General features: G+C 40.1%; 1 protein-coding gene and 1 pseudogene across 1 annotated transcript; both read right to left on the bottom strand.

The window, feature by feature from the left end:
* Positions 1 to 1,097: 1,097 nt before the first annotated feature.
* Positions 1,098 to 2,036, bottom strand: LOC102268173 (olfactory receptor 1J4). The gene has a single exon (XM_014480572.2). It carries the CDS (start codon positions 2,034 to 2,036, stop codon positions 1,098 to 1,100), a length of 939 nt encoding a protein of 312 aa, XP_014336058.2.
* Positions 2,037 to 10,396: 8,360 nt separating this feature from the next.
* On the bottom strand, positions 10,397 to 11,333 carry LOC106701201 (olfactory receptor 1J4-like; annotated as a pseudogene).
* Between the last annotated feature and the right edge of the window lie 3,105 nt (positions 11,334 to 14,438).

Genomic DNA, 14,438 nt, shown 5'->3' on the forward strand with positions numbered 1-14,438 from the left:
AAGCGTCTTTTAATTTCATGGCTGCAGTCACCATCTGCAGTGATTTTGGAGCCCAGAAAAATAAAGTCTGACACTGTTTCCACTGTTTCCCCATCTACTTCCCATGAAGTGATGGGACCAGATGCCATGATCTTCGTTTTCTGAATGTTGAGCTTTAAGCCAACTTTTTCACTCTCCTCTTTCACTTTCATCAAGAGGCTTTTTAGTTCTTCTTCACTTTCTGCCATAAGGGTGGTGTCATCTGCATATCTGAGGTTATTGATATTTCTCCCAGCAATCTTGATTCCAGCTTGTGCTTCTTCCAGCCCTGAGTTTTTCATGATGTACTCTGCATAGAAGTTAAATAAGCAGGGTGACAATATACAGCCTTGACATACTCCTTTTCCTATTTAGAAGCAGTCTGTTGTTCCATGTCCAGTTCTAATTGTTGCTTCTTGACCTGCATATAGGTTTCTCAAGAGGCAGGTCAGGTGGTCTGGTATTCCCATCTCTTTCAGAATTTCCCACAGTTTCTTGTGATCCACAAAGTCAAAGGCTTTGGCATAGTCAATAAAGCAGAAACAGATGTTTTTCTGGAACTCTCTTCCTTTTCCAATGATCCAGCGGATGTTGGCAATTTGATTACTGGTTCCTCTGCCTTTCCTAAAACCTTCTCGAACATCTGGAAGTTCACGGTTCGTGTATCATGCCTCTAATCCTAGCCTAAAACAAACCTGGTTTCATCGTTAAAACAGAAGTATAAAATATCAGCATCATGTTTTCCTTTTGAGAGTGATGGTTGAATTGTGTTGTTATCTTCAGTCTTTTTTCAGGAAGATAAAACAACAGTGCAGCATATTCAGAACAATAACTCACATATGTAACTAATAAGGAGTTGGGGACTTTGAAGACCACAAGTTGCATGTGTGCTGTAGGCAATGCCACGAATAAATGTGCAATAGATATGACTAAAGTGAAAAGAATTCATCCAATAACATTGTGACCACTTAGAGGACAGTTGGGAAGATGCTAGAGACATGTGTGGTCAACATGCAACTTTTCAAGAGGGTATATCTGACAAGGTCAGTGGGTGAAATAAGAACATGTTTAGGTGATTCTCACTGGATGAGAAAGTTATTTCTTCTGAAAAGAAATCCCAGAGCCAATTTCATGTCTCTGTTCCTTAGGCTGTAGATGAAGGGGTTCAGCATGGGGGTCACCAGTGTGTACATCAGTGAGGCAATCATGTCTTTGTCTTTGGACTTGCCTGATGAGGTGGAAAAGTACAGTGCCATAATGGTTCCATAGAATAGAGACACCACAGAGAGGTGGGAGCCACAGGTGGACAGGGCTTTGCAGATCCCCTTCGTAGAAGGGACCCTCAGGATGGAGGCCCCAATGAGACCATAAGAGACCAGGATGCCACTCAGTGGAAGAATGACAACTGCAGTCCCTGCAGTGAATATGACCAGCTCATTGACAGAGGTGTCTGAGCAGGAGAGCTTGAGCAGGGCAGCAAGGTCACAGAAGAAATGTGGGATGATGTTGTCTTCACAGAAGGACAGCTGCGCCAGGAGGATGGCTTGGGACAGGGCAATGACACAAGAGAGGAGCCATGATCCAGCCAGCAGAAACATACACAGCTCCTCCCTCATGATGGTGGTGTAGTGGAGAGGGTGACAGATGGCCACGTACCTGTCATAAGCCATCACTACAAGAAGGTTCTCAATGCAGCCAAAAAGTAGGAAAAAATGCATCTGTGCTATGCACTCTGCATAGAGGATGGATTGGTCCTGGGTTTGCATGTTTATCAGCATCTTAGGGATGGTGACAGATGAGAAGGAGATGTCAGTGAAGGCCAAGTGGCTGAGGAAGAAGTACATGGGTGTGTGGAGGCGAGGGTCCAGCCTAATGAGCAGGAGGATGAGCAGGTTGCCCAGCACCATGGTCAGGTACACGCCCAGGAACAGGGCAAAGAACACACCCTGCTGCTTTGGCCGGATGGGGAGCCCCAGGAGGAGGAACTCGGACACATGGCTCTGATTCTCAAGCCTCATGCTCTTCTTATCTCTGCTGGGAATGAATGAAAGTAGGAAATGTCAGGAACTTAGATATACTGAGCATAGCAATTACCATACATTACCAATTTCTCCTAGTGGCTGTGTCAATATACAGACAAATCTCACTGTATTTTGCTCACACATTGAGGCTCATCCAGTGTGGTGAGAACAATGAAAATGTGATCTATCTGAACACTGACACATTCACTTCGAGACATCAATCAAACATCAATAAAGCAAACATCAATCAAACTCTTCAATGGAAATCAGGAGAGTTTATTTTTTTAACATAGTGGAGACACAGTGAGAAACATTAGGAGAATAATAAATAAGACACAGTCTCTTCTATAACTTTATAGCTAGACTGCTGCTTATGTGTTTGTGTCTGTCTTGCACACAAATGCATACCACACAGACATACATATTATAGCAGTTCCTCAGAAACTTAAAACATAGAATATGATCCAGAAACTTCACTTCTAATAATATATCCAAAAGAATTGAAAGCAGAGGCCAAAGAGATATTAGTACACATATGCATAAAACAGCATTATTCGCAGTAGCTGAAAGATGGAAACAATCTGTGTTCATTGACAAATAAATGGATAAACAAAATGTGGCCTTTACATACAATGGAATATTATTCAGCCTTAAAAAGGAAAGAAATCCTAACACATGCTACAACAAGACGTTGACGACGTTATGCTAAGTAAAATCAGCCAGTCACAAAAGTGTAAATACTATATGATTCTACTTATATGAGACCTTAGAATAGTCATATTCATAGAGACAAAAAGTAGAGTGGTGGTTGGTGGTTGCCAGGGACTTGTGTGGGAGAGAAAAGTGAGGAATTATTATACAGTGGAAACAGAGATTCAGTTTAGAAAGTTAAAAAAGGTCTAGATTTGCATTTCTCTGATAATAAGTGATGTTGAGCATCTTTTCATGTGTTTGTTAGCCTTCTGTATGTCTTCTTTGGAGAAATGTCTATTTAGTTCTTTGGCCCATTTATTGATTGGGTCATTTATTTTTCTGGAATTGAGCTGTAGGAGTTGCTTGTATATTTTTGAGATTAGTTGTTTGTCAGTTGCTTCATTTGCTATTATTTTCTCCCATTCTGAAGGCTGTCTTTCCACCTTGCTTATAGTTTCCTTTGTTGTGCAGAAGCTTTTAAGGTTAATTAGGTCCCATTTGTTTATTTTTGCTTTTATTTCCAATATTCTGGGAGGTGGGTCATAGAGGATCCTGCTGTGATGTATGTCGGAGAGTGTTTTGCCTATGCTCTCTTCTAGGAGTTTTATAGTTTCTGGTCTTATGTTTAGATCTTTAATCCATTTTGAGTTAACATCACTCATTATCAGAGAAATGCAAATGAGGTACTATTTCACACCAGTCAGAATGGCTGCGATCCAAAAGTCTACAAGCAATAAATGCTGGAGAGGGTGTGGAGAAAAGGGAACCCTCTTACACTGTTGGTGGGAATGCAAACTAGTACAGCCACTATGGAGAAGAGTCTGGAGATTCCTTTAAAAACTGGAAATAGAACTGCCTTATGATCCAGCAATCCCACTGCTGGGCATACACACTGAGGAAACCAGAATTGAAAGAGACACGTGTACCCCAATGTTCATTGCATCACTGTTTATAATAGCCAGGACACGGAAGCAACCTAGATGTCCATCAACAGATGAATGGATAAGAAAGCTGTGGTACATATGCACAGTGGAGTATTACTCAGCCATTAAAAAGAATACATTTGAATTGGTTCTAATGAGGTGGATGAAACTGGAGCCTATTATACAGAGTGAAGTAAGCCAGAAAGAAAGACACCAATACAGTATACAAACGCATATATATGGAATTTAGAAAGATGCTAACAATAACCCTGTATATGAGACAGCAAAAGAGACACTGATGTATAGAACAGTCTTTTGGACTCTGTGGGAAAGGGAGAGGGTGGGATGATTTGGGAGAATGGCATTGAAATATGTATAATATCATATATGGAATGAGTCACCAGTCCAGGTTCGATGCACGATACTGGATGCTTGGGGCTGGTGCACTGGGATGACCCAGAGGGATGGTATGGGGAGGGAGGAGGGAGGAGGGTTCAGGATGGGGAACACATGTATACCTGTGGCGGATTCACTTTGATATTTGGCAAAACCAATACAATATTGTTAAGTTTAAAAATAAAATAAATTTTTTTTTAAAAAAGTTCTAGAGGTGGATGGTGGTGATGATTGTACAACAAGGTGAATGTACTTAATGTCACTGAACTGTACACTTAAAAACCATTGAAATGGCAATTTTTATGTTATATATATGTTTACCACAATAAAAAATGTCTACGTTCAAAAATATGCCACAAGGGATAGTAAAGCATTGACTAAAGAGAAGCAGTCAAAGGAGTGTGACCCCAAAACTAAATAAATCAATTATTTAGACAGGATGAATGACCAAGATCCCAGGTCAGGAACTAATGATAACAAAGATATGAGGAGGCCATCAAGAAAGAACCATGGTCTCTGAAGATGAACACATCCACAGCACTTGACTCACTGCAATTTTAATAAATTTGCCAATATATGCTAATAACTGCCATCATAAATCTACCTGCCAATGCAGGAGACAGAGGAGATGCCAGTTCAATTCCTGGGTCAGGAAGATCCCCTGGAGGAGGAAAAGGCAACCCACTCCAGTATTCTTGCCTGGAGAATCCCATGGACAGAGGAGTCTGGGGGGCTACAGTCCATGGGGTCACAAAGAGTTGGACATGACTGAGCAAATGAGTGCACTCACACACAATTGCCTTCATATGTACCACTGTCTCTCTCTTCCCTTCCATCTCCAGTGTTTTTAAATGCTTGAGTGAGCTCTGCACATACAACCAAAGTGAGTGACATGAGAATTTGCTCAATGTGTGGCCAGAAAGCCATGACATTACAGATGTTGTAGGACCTAGAAGTTGTATCAGAATTCACAGTCATCGGGTTAACTAGACAAGATTCCAGAATTGACTCCACCATGTCCCCCAAAGTGGAAATATGGAAATAATTAAATGTCGATGAAGAAAACTTGGGGCCCTGGAGAAGTTTGATATCTTTAAGCCACCAGGACGAACTGCCACAAACTTAGCATAAAGAGGACTTTATTTAGAGCTGCCTGTTTACATCCTGAAGCAAGAGAAGAGTCAGGCTGCAAGACTATCTTCCCAGGTCAAATGCAAACACGTTTCTAAGTCACTCACTTAGCCCACTCTGCTCTACACCCATTCAAGGAGAGAATTAGATTGTGAGGGTGCTGTACACAAAAACAGACACACAGAGTAACAAAGTGCTTTTTTTTTTTTTACCATCTCTGACTTATCTTAGACAAAAGTGTAGAGCTTTTTATGGATTCAGACCAACTTACACACAACTTTAAAATGAAATACTTTGTCATTACACAACTTGAAAATCATGAAAACAAAACCGTTCTACACTGTTGGTGTGGATGTAAGTGGTATGGCTGCTATGGAAAACAGTATGGAGTGTCCCCAAAAACATTAAAAACAGAACTACCATATGATCCAGCTATCCCACCTCTGAGTATATATAAGAAAGAATAGAAATCAGTGTCTCAAAGATATTTCTACATTCCTATGTGTATTGCAGTACTATTCACGACAGTTAAGTTATGGAAACAACCTGAATGTCCATTGACAGGTGAATGGATAAAGAAAATATGGCATAGACATACCATGTAATATTATTTTGCCCTTAAAAAAGGAAATTCTGAGATTTTTTACAATGGGGATGAACCTGTAAAACATGCTAAGTGAAATAAGCCAGTCTTACAAGGAAAAGTACTGCATGATTTCAGTTTAAGAAATTCATTGAAGCAGAGAATAAATGGAGATTATCAAGCGCTGGAGAGGAAAGGAGCGGAAAATGTAGTGTTGTTATTCAATTGATATCAAGTCTCGTTTATGCAAAATGAATTAGTTCTAGAGTCCTGCTATACAGCACATTGCTAGAGTCAAAAATTCTGTATTGTGCACTTAAAAACTCATTAAAGAGTTTTCATTACCACTTTGTGGCTACAAAGTGGTAATGAAAACTGTGTTAAGTTTTCTACCACAAAAAAGGGACATGAGGAAATTTTTAGAGGAGATAGACATGTCAATTACTTGATTGTGGTGATGACTTCACATATGTGTGTGTATATGTCCAAACTCCTCAGATTGTATACATTCAATACGTACAGTATTGTATAACCATCACACCAAAAAATCTGTTTTAAACAAACATGCTAAGACTACATCCAGGCAGCTCACAAATCAAACACACACATAGAGAAACTCCACTACACACACTGAATCACATATAGTCAAACCCAACACACAAATAGGAGAAGGCAATGGCAATCCACTCCAGTGTTCTTGCCTGGAGAATCCCAGGGACGGGGGAGCCTGGAAGGCTGCCGTCTATGGGGTCTCACAGAGTCAGACACGACTGGAGCGACTTAGCAGCAGCAGCAACACACAGATAACTTACACACACCCACACAAGCACATACCCATGCAGTGCAAGAGAATCCCAGCCCTTCATGGTCTGTTATCAGCCCGTTATAGGACTTTCTGTTGTGTATATGTACCACAGCTTTCTTATCCATTCATCTGCTGATGGACATCTAGGTTGCTTCCATGTCCTGGCTATTATAAACAGTGCTGCGATGAACATTGGGGTACACATGTCTCTTTCCCTTCTGGTTTCCTCAGTGTGTATGCCCAGCAGTGGGATTGCTGGATCATGAGGCAGTTCTATTTCCAGTTTTTTAAGGAATCTCCACACTGTTCCCCATAGTGGCTGTACTAGTTTGCATTCCCACCAACAGTGTAAGAGGGTTCCCTTTTCTCCACACCCTCTCCAGCATTTATTGCTTGTAGACTTTTGGATCGCAGCCATTCTGACTGGCGTGAAATGGTACTTCATAGTGGTTTTGATTTGCATTTCTCTGATAATGAGTGTTGTTGAGCATCTTTTCATGTGTTTGTTGGCCATCTGTATGTCTTCTTTGGAGAAATGTCTATTTAGTTCTTTGGCCCATTTTTTGATTGGGTCATTTATTTTTCTGGAATTGAGCTGTAGGAGTTGCTTGTATATTTTTGAGATTAGTTGTTTGTCAGTTGCTTCATTTGCTATTATTTTTTCCCATTCTGAAGGCTGCCTTTTCACCTTGCTAATAGTTTCCTTTGATGTGCAGAAGCTTTTAAGGTTAATTAGGTCCCATTTGTTTATTTTTGCTTTTATTTCCAATATTCTGGGAGGTGGATCATAGAGGATCCTGCTGTGATGTATGTCAGAGGGTGTTTTGCCTATATTCTCCTCTAGGAGTTTTATAGTTTCTGGTCTTACGTTTAGATCTTTAATCCATTTTGAGTTTATTTTTGTGTATGGTGTTAGATGGTGGAAATATTAAAACATCTGCTTTGTCCAATACAGTAGCACTAACCTCATGTGACTACCAAAGACTTGAAATAAGGCTAGTACAAGTAAAGAACCAAGTTTTTAATTTTAGGTAATTTTAATTTATTTTAATTTTATAGCCATCCGTGGCTGGTAGCACCATTTAGTCAGTGTGTGAACCAGTGAACACATGGTTGTACCAGCAATGTAAACATACCTTGTCTCTCTCTTTCTCCTAGTCTTCACATCAATGCACATATCTAGGGAAAGAGATGCTTCCCCACTTTGCTCAGACTGATGTTGATGCTTGCTGGTTCAGGCTGCTACCTAAATACCCATCTCTTGTACCTCCATGACCTAAGGATCTTTAGCACCTTCCATGCCTGACTATAAGAACTAGAACAATGAGCAGGAAGATTCATTTTTATCAATAAGAGTAAGGCCCCAGGGACTCAGCCCCAAGCTTCTTGTTAGAAAAGAATCCAACTGAGCTAATTGGCAAATTTCTTGCCTTTTTCTTAAGATGGATCCTTGCAGAGACCAAAGGGTTGAGCCACAGGAGTCCTGGGAGAAGGTGTCCCTAATGTCACTGACATGTTAGCGACCTCTCTGCCTGCTCATGAGGATAAGGAGAGGAGAATGCCCTTGACCTTTGAAGAACTCAGCAATGGACTCTGCCTCCCCATATATCACAGTAAGGTCCAGAGAGAGCAGTATTAGCCCTTGAGATCCCCACACCACTGATTGTGTGGAATGGGAACTGATAAATTTCAGTCTGTTTAGACATATTAAAGCCCACAAGCTCAAGTTGATTTATGTCCAGTTCTAGCTTGACACCATAGACTTCTTTCCAGCCTCTCCTTTTCCATATACATGGCATCTTTCCCCAACTGATGAATTACTTCCTTTTCCAGAATCAGTTCAGTTCAGTTCAGTCGCTCAGTCATGTCCAACTCTTTGCGACCCCATGAATCGCCGCACGCCAGGCCTCCCTGTCCATCACCAACTCCTGGAGTTCACTCAGACTCAATAGGTTTATTTATTTGCTAAATCTTTGAATACAGGTAATGTCACTTGCACTTAAACCACTGTTAATGACAGACTAACTTCAGCTCAAACCTTGCTTAATTTTTTCTTCACTGTGAGAGTAGTTTATAGACAAAATTCTGTGTTTAATTATTATTTGATTATTTTATCCCCCCCCCTTAGTCCGATTATGGTATTAATTTGAAAAATAGTTAGGCGCATTTTTTGTTTTCTACTTTGCTTTATTCTCCATCATCTTCTATTTATTTATAGTAGGTAAATGGTAACATCATCAAACTACACAAATAAATATACTATCACTCCATCTTTTCCTATCCCATACCCACCCAACTCTTGTAGGTAAACAATTTCATTAGCTTCTGACTTATTCTTTGTGTGCTTTTTCTTGCTTAGTGGGAAGTTACATGTATATGTTATTTTCCCTTTACTTTTACACAAGAAGTAGCATGCTATAGATGCTGTCTTATGTATTTCTTTTGTCATTAAATAATATAGCTTGGAAATCCTTCTACACTGATTCCTAGATATCTTTATCATTTTTTCATAGCTTTGAAGGGCTCAATTGCATGATGTTCCACAAAGTTTCCTTTTGAAGCCCTAGAATAAGACAGCAGTGATAAATATACCAAATGCCATCTAACTGTATACCTCAAATGATTAAAATGGTAAATTTCGGGTTTTATGCATTATACTACAATAAAAGATTTTTTTAAAGAAAAAGCAAGACACAGTCTCTACATAAAGTACAGAAAAGAATTATAAATTAATAATGATATATGATTAATAGGTTAGCAGAGGGGAAATGGAATAATAAAATATATATTTAATTAATCAAAAGGGAGTAGGAAAGACAATAAATATGAAATCAGATATCTCAACTAGAAGACATGTAGAAATGCAGGGATTTCCTTGGTCTGTTGGTTAGGATTCTATGCCACCAATGTGGGGAGCATAGATTCGATGATCTCTGGTTAGGGAACTAGAATCCTGCATGCCACACAGTGCAGCCAAAAACAAACAAACAAACAAACACATAAAAGAAAACATATAGAAATATGAAAAATATAACTTCAAGTACATTCTGATTAGATTAGATTAGATGTTAAGAGAGAAATTCTCCAGAAATGATTGCCAATCTACATAAAAGAGCAAACCCCAACTTCACACTGTTAACCACTGACACTTTACAGATAGAAGAACATAACAAAGTTTAAAGTGGTGGAAAAAGTACCATGTAAACACTAACAAAAAGAAAGCTAGTATATCTATACTAACATCAGAAGAAGTAAATGAGACGTTAAGTTGGGAGCCATTGCTAAAGAGAAATGTCTCTTAACTATAAATGTAGTGGTATACTGTTAAATGAATGAAAACTGCTCTCTATTGTAGGGAAGACTTGCTTTGTACCATTTGCCGATTTCCATAGTGTAATTATCCCCATTATGGCTGATTTCAATCCACCAGCATGTTGCCATTGAATATGGAGTTGAAAAGAGACGTTCACAATCAGCTTGAAGCCAATGCATCCAATTTCAGCACACCTTACAGGGAAGAATTAGCCCACCAGGAGTAGATCATGATGCTAAATCTGTGTGTCCTCAACAACACAATATAAAAATGTTTTGCATAACATTTTCCCACATATTTTATGAGAGATGAGGAACAAACAGAAAAAATTGAAGATAAAGAATATTTAAGAGTCCAAGTAACAAACTGGACTTTGTTGGCATATTAACAGCACTACAACATGACAGCAGAATGTATATTCATTTGAAGTTACACAAAGTTGCCAACCATACAATAATTTTAGGAGATATATCTCACTGTGCTCATGGCTGCAATAAGAGGATTTAGCGACTGTCATTTCAAGAAGTTAGCCCTATTGAGAAATATTTCTAGGGCTTGTTTTATGTCTCTGTTTCTGAGGCTATAGATAAAGGGGTTCAGCATGGGAGTAACTACTGCATATATGACTGAAGCAACTATATATTTGTCATTGGAGTCCCATAATGAGGAGAAAAAGTAAGCACCAGCAAGTGTCCCATAGTATAAGATACTACAAAGAGGTGGGAGCCACAAGTGGAGAAGGCTTTAAAGAGTCTCTTAGTGGAGGGGACCCTCAGGATGATGGTCCCTATATGAACATATGAGCCCAAGATGATACTCAGAGGCAAGATGAAGAGCATTCCTCCTTCAGTAAAGATGACCAGCTCATTGATGGAAATGTCTGAGCAGCTCATCTTCAGGAGGGAAGGGAGATCACAGAAGAAGTTGGGGATAGTATTTTCAGCACAGAAAGACAGTTGGACCAAGAGGAGGGTGTGCAACAGGGCATGGATACAACAGAAGAACCAGGACACAGCTACCAATGAGATACACAGCTCCTGCCTCATGACAGTGGTGTAGTGAAGTGGCTGGCATATGGCCACGTACCTGTCATATGCCATCACTGCAAGAAGGAAGTTGTCAAAACAGCCAAAAAGTATGAAAAAATACATCTGGGAAATGCACTCCACGTAGAGGATGGATTGTTGCTGAGTATGCATGTTCATCAGCATCTTAGGGATGGTAACAGAGGAAAAGGAGACATCAGTGAAGGCCAAGTGGCTGAGGAAGAAGTACATGGGGTGTGGAGGCGAGCATCCAGCCTGATGAGCAGGATGATGAGCAGGTTGCCCAGCACCGTGGTCAGGTACATGCCCAGGAACAGGGCGAAGAACACGCCCTGCTGCTCTGGCTGGATGGGGAGCCCCAGGAGGAGGAACTTGGATGTGCTGCTCTGGTTCTCCCTCTTCATTCTCTTCTTAATTTCTGCTGAAAAGTGGAGAATGTGGGAAATGTCAGTGAACATTCCATAATATCATAATGTCCTTTTTAGTATGAAAATTCTTACTTTTTGCTACCTTTCTCTTTATTTCTCCTAATTGTTGGTGAATGAATCAGTCTGTCCCATTCTGGCTTTCTTAATGCATCACACCCTCACATTAAGCAAGTCTCTTTCCAAAAAAAAAAAAAAAAACAAAGGATATTATTCTTTATTCAATAAATATTTATCAGAAAACAGCTTCATCCCATATTAAGCACATAATAATGAACAAGACATGAGAAGTCTCCAGAGTTTAGGGAGTTTGCACCTTTATATTAAGCGGGGTTCAAACCTCTGTAGTTTACTAGGATCAAAAACGTGAATGGAAAGACTGCTTTACACAGATGTATAGAACAGTCTTTTGGACTTTGTAGGAGAGGGCGAGGGTGGGATGATTTGGGAGAATGGCATTGAAACATGTATAATATCATATGTGAAACGAATTGCTAGTCTAGATTCGATGCATGATACAGGCTGCTCAGGGCTGGTGCACTGGGATGACCCAGATGGATGGTATGGGGAGGGAGGTGGGAGGGGGGTTCAGTATGGGGAACACATGTACATCCGTGGCGGATTCATGTTGATGTACGGCAAAACCAATGCAATATTGTAAAGTAATTAGCCTCCAATTAAAATAAATAAATTTATATTAAAAAAAGTGAATGGAAATAAAAACAAAAGTAAACAAGTGGGACCTAATTAAACTTTAAAGGTTTTGCACAGCAAAGGAAACTATAAACAAGGTGAAAAGACAACCCTCAGAATGGGAGAAAATAATAGCAAATGAAACAACTGACAAAGGATTAATTTCAAAATTATAGAAGCAGCTCATACAAATCCATACCAGAAAAACAACCCAATCAAAAAATGGACAAAAGACCTAAACAGACATTTCTCCAAAGAAGACATACAGATGGCTAATAAACACATGAAAAGATGCTCAACATTGCTCACTATTAGAAAAATGCAAATCAAAACTATAATGAAATATTACCTCACACTGGTCAGAATGGCCATCATCGAAAAAAATCTATAAACAATAAATGCTGGAGAGGGTGTGGAGAAAAGGGAACCCTCTCACACTGTTGGTGCGAATGCAAATTGATACAGCCACTATGGAGAACAGCATGGGGATTCCTTAAAAAACTAGAAATAAGACCACCATAAGACATATACCCTGAGCAAACCAAAATTGAAAAAGACACATGTAACCCAATGTTCATTGCAGCTGTATTTACAATAGCTAGGACATGGAAGCAACCTGGATGTCCATCAACAGATGAATGGATAAAGAAGCTATGGTACATATATACAAAGGAATATCACTCAGCCTTAAAAAGGAATGCATTTGAGTCAGCCCTGATGAGGTGGATAAACCTAGAGCCTATTATACAGAGTGAAGTAAGTCAGAAAGAAAAACAATCATCATATACTAATGCATATATGTGGAATCTAGAAAGATGGTACTGATGAGCCTATTTTCAGAGCAGCAGGAGAAGGGCATGGCAACCCACTCCAGTATTCTTGCCTGGAGAATCCCATGGACAGAGGAGCCTGATGGGCTATAGTCCATGGGGTCACAAAGAGTCGGACATGACTGAGCAACTATACACAGCACAGCACAGTGGAAATACAGATGTTGAGAACAGAATTATGGACATGGCTGGGGGTGGGGAGAAGGAGAAGGTGGGAGGTAGGATGAGAGTAACATGGAAACACACATTCAGTTCAGTTCAGTTCAGTCACTCAGTCGTGTCCAACTCTTTGCGACCCCATGAATTGCAGCACGCCAGGCCTCCCTGTCCATCACCAACTCCCGGAGTTCACTCAAACTCATGTCCATCAAGTCAATGATGCCATCCAGCCATCTTATCCTGTCGTCCCCTTCTCCTCCTGCCCCCAATCCCTCCCAGCATCAGGGTCTTTTCCAATGAGTCAACACTTCACATGAGGTGGCCAAAGTATTGGAGTTTCAGCTTCAACATCAGTCCTTCCAATGACACCCAGGACTGATCTCCTTTAGGATGGACTGGTTGGATCTCCTTGCAGTCCAAGGGACTCTCAAGAGTCTTCTCCAACACCACAGTTCAAAAGCATCAATTCTTCGGACTCAGCTTTCTTCACAGTGCAACTCTCACATCCATACATGACCACTGGAAAAACCATAGCCTTAACTAGACAGACCTTTTGTTGGCAAGGTAATATCTCTGCTTTTCAATATGCTATCTAGGTTAGTCATGACTTTCCTTCCAAGGAGTAAGCGTCTTAATTTCATGGCTGCAATCACCATCTGCAGTGATTTTGGAGCCCCCAAAAAATAAAGTCTGACACTGTTTCATATGTAAAATAGATAGCCAATGGAAATTTGCTGTATGACTCAGGGAACTCAAACCAAGCCTTGGTCACAACCTAGAAGGGTGGGAGGGGACATGGATATACCCATGGCTGATTCATCTTGATATTTGGTAGGAACAATGCAATACTGTAAAACAATTATTCTTCAATTAAAAATAAATAAATATGTTAAAAAATGTGAAAAGGGCACCAGGTCAGAGGTATCAGTCATTTCCTCATCAAAAGGATGTGCGAGTCCCTAAACTGAAAGAGAATTGCTAAAGCTTTGTCATGGGCTTTCAGTATAATTGGCTGCCTTCTTCTTGCTTTGAGTCACCTAAAATTCCCTGTTATCAAAAAGTGTCCAGGGACTTCCCTAGTGGTCCAGTGGCCAAGACTCCACTCTACCAATGCAGGAGGCCTGGGTCCAATCCCTGGTCAGGGAACTTGATCCCACATGCCTCATCAAAGAGTTCACATGCCACAACTAAAGAAAAAATCCCACATGCCACAACTAAAAGGTCCTGCATGCTGCAACCAAGACCCAGCACAGCTATGTAAATTACAAACAAAAAACGTGGTCTCCAAACCAACAACAACAGTACCAAGCACTGTTCCAAGTGTTTTACATGTACTTTCAAATGAAATCTTCATGATAACTCTAACAAATGAGTATTATTAAACACATTTTAATCATAAGAA

This window comes from Bos mutus, chromosome 11 (genome assembly GCF_027580195.1).
Source record: "Bos mutus isolate GX-2022 chromosome 11, NWIPB_WYAK_1.1, whole genome shotgun sequence".
Classification (NCBI taxonomy): domain Eukaryota; kingdom Metazoa; phylum Chordata; class Mammalia; order Artiodactyla; family Bovidae; genus Bos; species Bos mutus.